Here is a 1835-nt window from a genome sequence, read left to right as displayed (position 1 = left end):
GTGGCAGCCCTTGTGCAGCACGTCCGGGGACTCAGCCATGAGCAGGGAGAAGCCGCCAGCCACGGCGGGGCCCAGCTCCGCATCACCCAGCAGGCCCAGCAGCTGCGAGGGAGAGAGCCCTGAGGCAGGGCGCCCTGCTGCTGGGGGTTTTTTTTGCCGCGGGGGGATCCGTCAGGCTGCTCGGACAGCGCCCAGGCCCACCGCCGCTTACCTTGTCCGTCAGCTGGGAGCTCAGGGGGTGGTAGCGCAGCACTAGGGCTTTGGTCACCTGTGCAGGCAGAGCAGAGTCAGCGCCAGGCCGGCCCCCCTGGCTCTCCCCTGCTCCCGCATCCAGGGCGGGCCTTACCCAGAGCAGCAGGGTGAGCGCCTGCGTTCGGCAGGGCCCCTCCACAAGGCCAGGCTCCATCCTGTTCACTGCAAGCTGCAGGATTTCATCCAGCTGCTGCCCTGGGGATACAGAAGGGACAGGCTGAGCCATTCCCCTGCCAGCAGTGGGCAGGGACCCACGGCGTCCTGCCCAGCCCCCTTACCCGCCGGGTGCTTGTTCACCAGCCCTGCAAAGCACTTGGCAGCTGTGGTGGCTGTGGAGGGGCAGTTGCGAGAGGAGCTCCACGCCAGCAACTCCCCTAGCCGCTCCTGTTGAGGAATTGCCACCTGGAAGAGATAAAGAGCGTGTTACAGCCTGGGGCCACAGTCGCTCCCTTCTGCCCATGGAGTTTGCTGTGGACCCAGGCAGGAGAGTGCTTGGTCAGGGCCCCTTCTCCACCCTGCTCCCCACCAACTTACATCGCGGGGCAAGGAGCAGACGAAGGCCATGAGGAGGACGACCAGGCGTCTCTGTGCCTCCAAGCACTCCCCATCCTGAGGGGGAATAACAGCGCCCATGTCAGCACGGTCCTTGCTGCCAGCCTGTGCAGACATCCTCATTCCTTGCCCCTGTTCCAGCACCCCAGCCCCAAGCACCCAACACACCTCGAAGGGCTGGAAGGAGCAGGGAAAACTGTTCTGAGGCAGGAAGGAGACCTCTCCCTCCAGGAAGAGGGGCACCACGTGAGACACACTCTGGGCAGCCAGCCTAGGAGAACGGAGACGTCGCAGCGTGCTGCTCTGGGAGGGTCACCAGAGAGCTCCTGGGTACCTCCCAAGAGGTGCAGGGTCTGCATGTACAGACAGCAGCAGAGGGGATGCGGCCTGCCCCCTCCCCATGATAGAGTGCCCGTCCCACCCCAGCATCACTCACTCAGGGCTCAGGTGAGTGGTGGCACCGCTGATGACTGGGACCATGGCAGCCAGCACCTCTTCCTTCAGCAGTGCCTTGCCCAGCAGCAGGTGGGTGCTCTCTGTAGGCAGCGGGAGGAAAGGGACTCGCTGGAGCTTGTTGCTCGGAGGGAGGAGGCAGGCACAGCCCCCTGACCCACACCTGCCGTGGGGCAGGGCTGCTCTGCCTCTAGTGGGGGGGCCCGCAGTGCCCGCGGTTGCCGGATGGCGGCAGCAGCAGCGCTGGCTGCAGGATCAGGGACCCCAGAGAGCCCGGGGAACCGCCTGCTCTCCCCTCTCCCGCCCCAGCCCCGCACCTACCTTGCATGGCAGCCTGCACAGCCATGGCCAGCAGGCAGGGCACCACTGTCTGGTGGTAGTACCAGCAGCCCTCCGGGTCCCGCTGGCACTGCAGGGCCACACGGTGCAGGCTCTGGCACACAGAGACCACGTCCTGGGCATTCCCGGCCTCGCTCCCTGCAGGGCACAGTCATCGTCATATCAAACAGCCGCAGGACCCACCCCCCAATCTTCACTGGGATCCCAGTGCAATGCAGCCCTCCCTATGCCCCCTCCAC

General features: G+C 65.8%; 1 protein-coding gene across 1 annotated transcript in view; it reads right to left on the bottom strand.

The window, feature by feature from the left end:
* The window catches only part of MMS19 (MMS19 nucleotide excision repair homolog (S. cerevisiae)), an 11531-nt gene that overhangs the window by 1022 nt on the left and 8674 nt on the right, over positions 1-1835 (bottom strand). Inside the window, 8 exon segments of the mRNA XM_009575253.1 lie at positions 4-102; positions 212-268; positions 347-447; positions 531-654; positions 787-861; positions 973-1075; positions 1241-1340; positions 1579-1734. Coding sequence (XP_009573548.1) covers positions 4-102; positions 212-268; positions 347-447; positions 531-654; positions 787-861; positions 973-1075; positions 1241-1340; positions 1579-1734 — 815 coding nt within the window.

This window comes from Fulmarus glacialis, unplaced genomic scaffold (genome assembly GCF_000690835.1).
Source record: "Fulmarus glacialis isolate BGI_N327 unplaced genomic scaffold, ASM69083v1 scaffold18043, whole genome shotgun sequence".
In the NCBI taxonomy this organism is placed as follows: domain Eukaryota; kingdom Metazoa; phylum Chordata; class Aves; order Procellariiformes; family Procellariidae; genus Fulmarus; species Fulmarus glacialis.
This window is presented reverse-complemented; position numbering and strand designations above follow the sequence as displayed.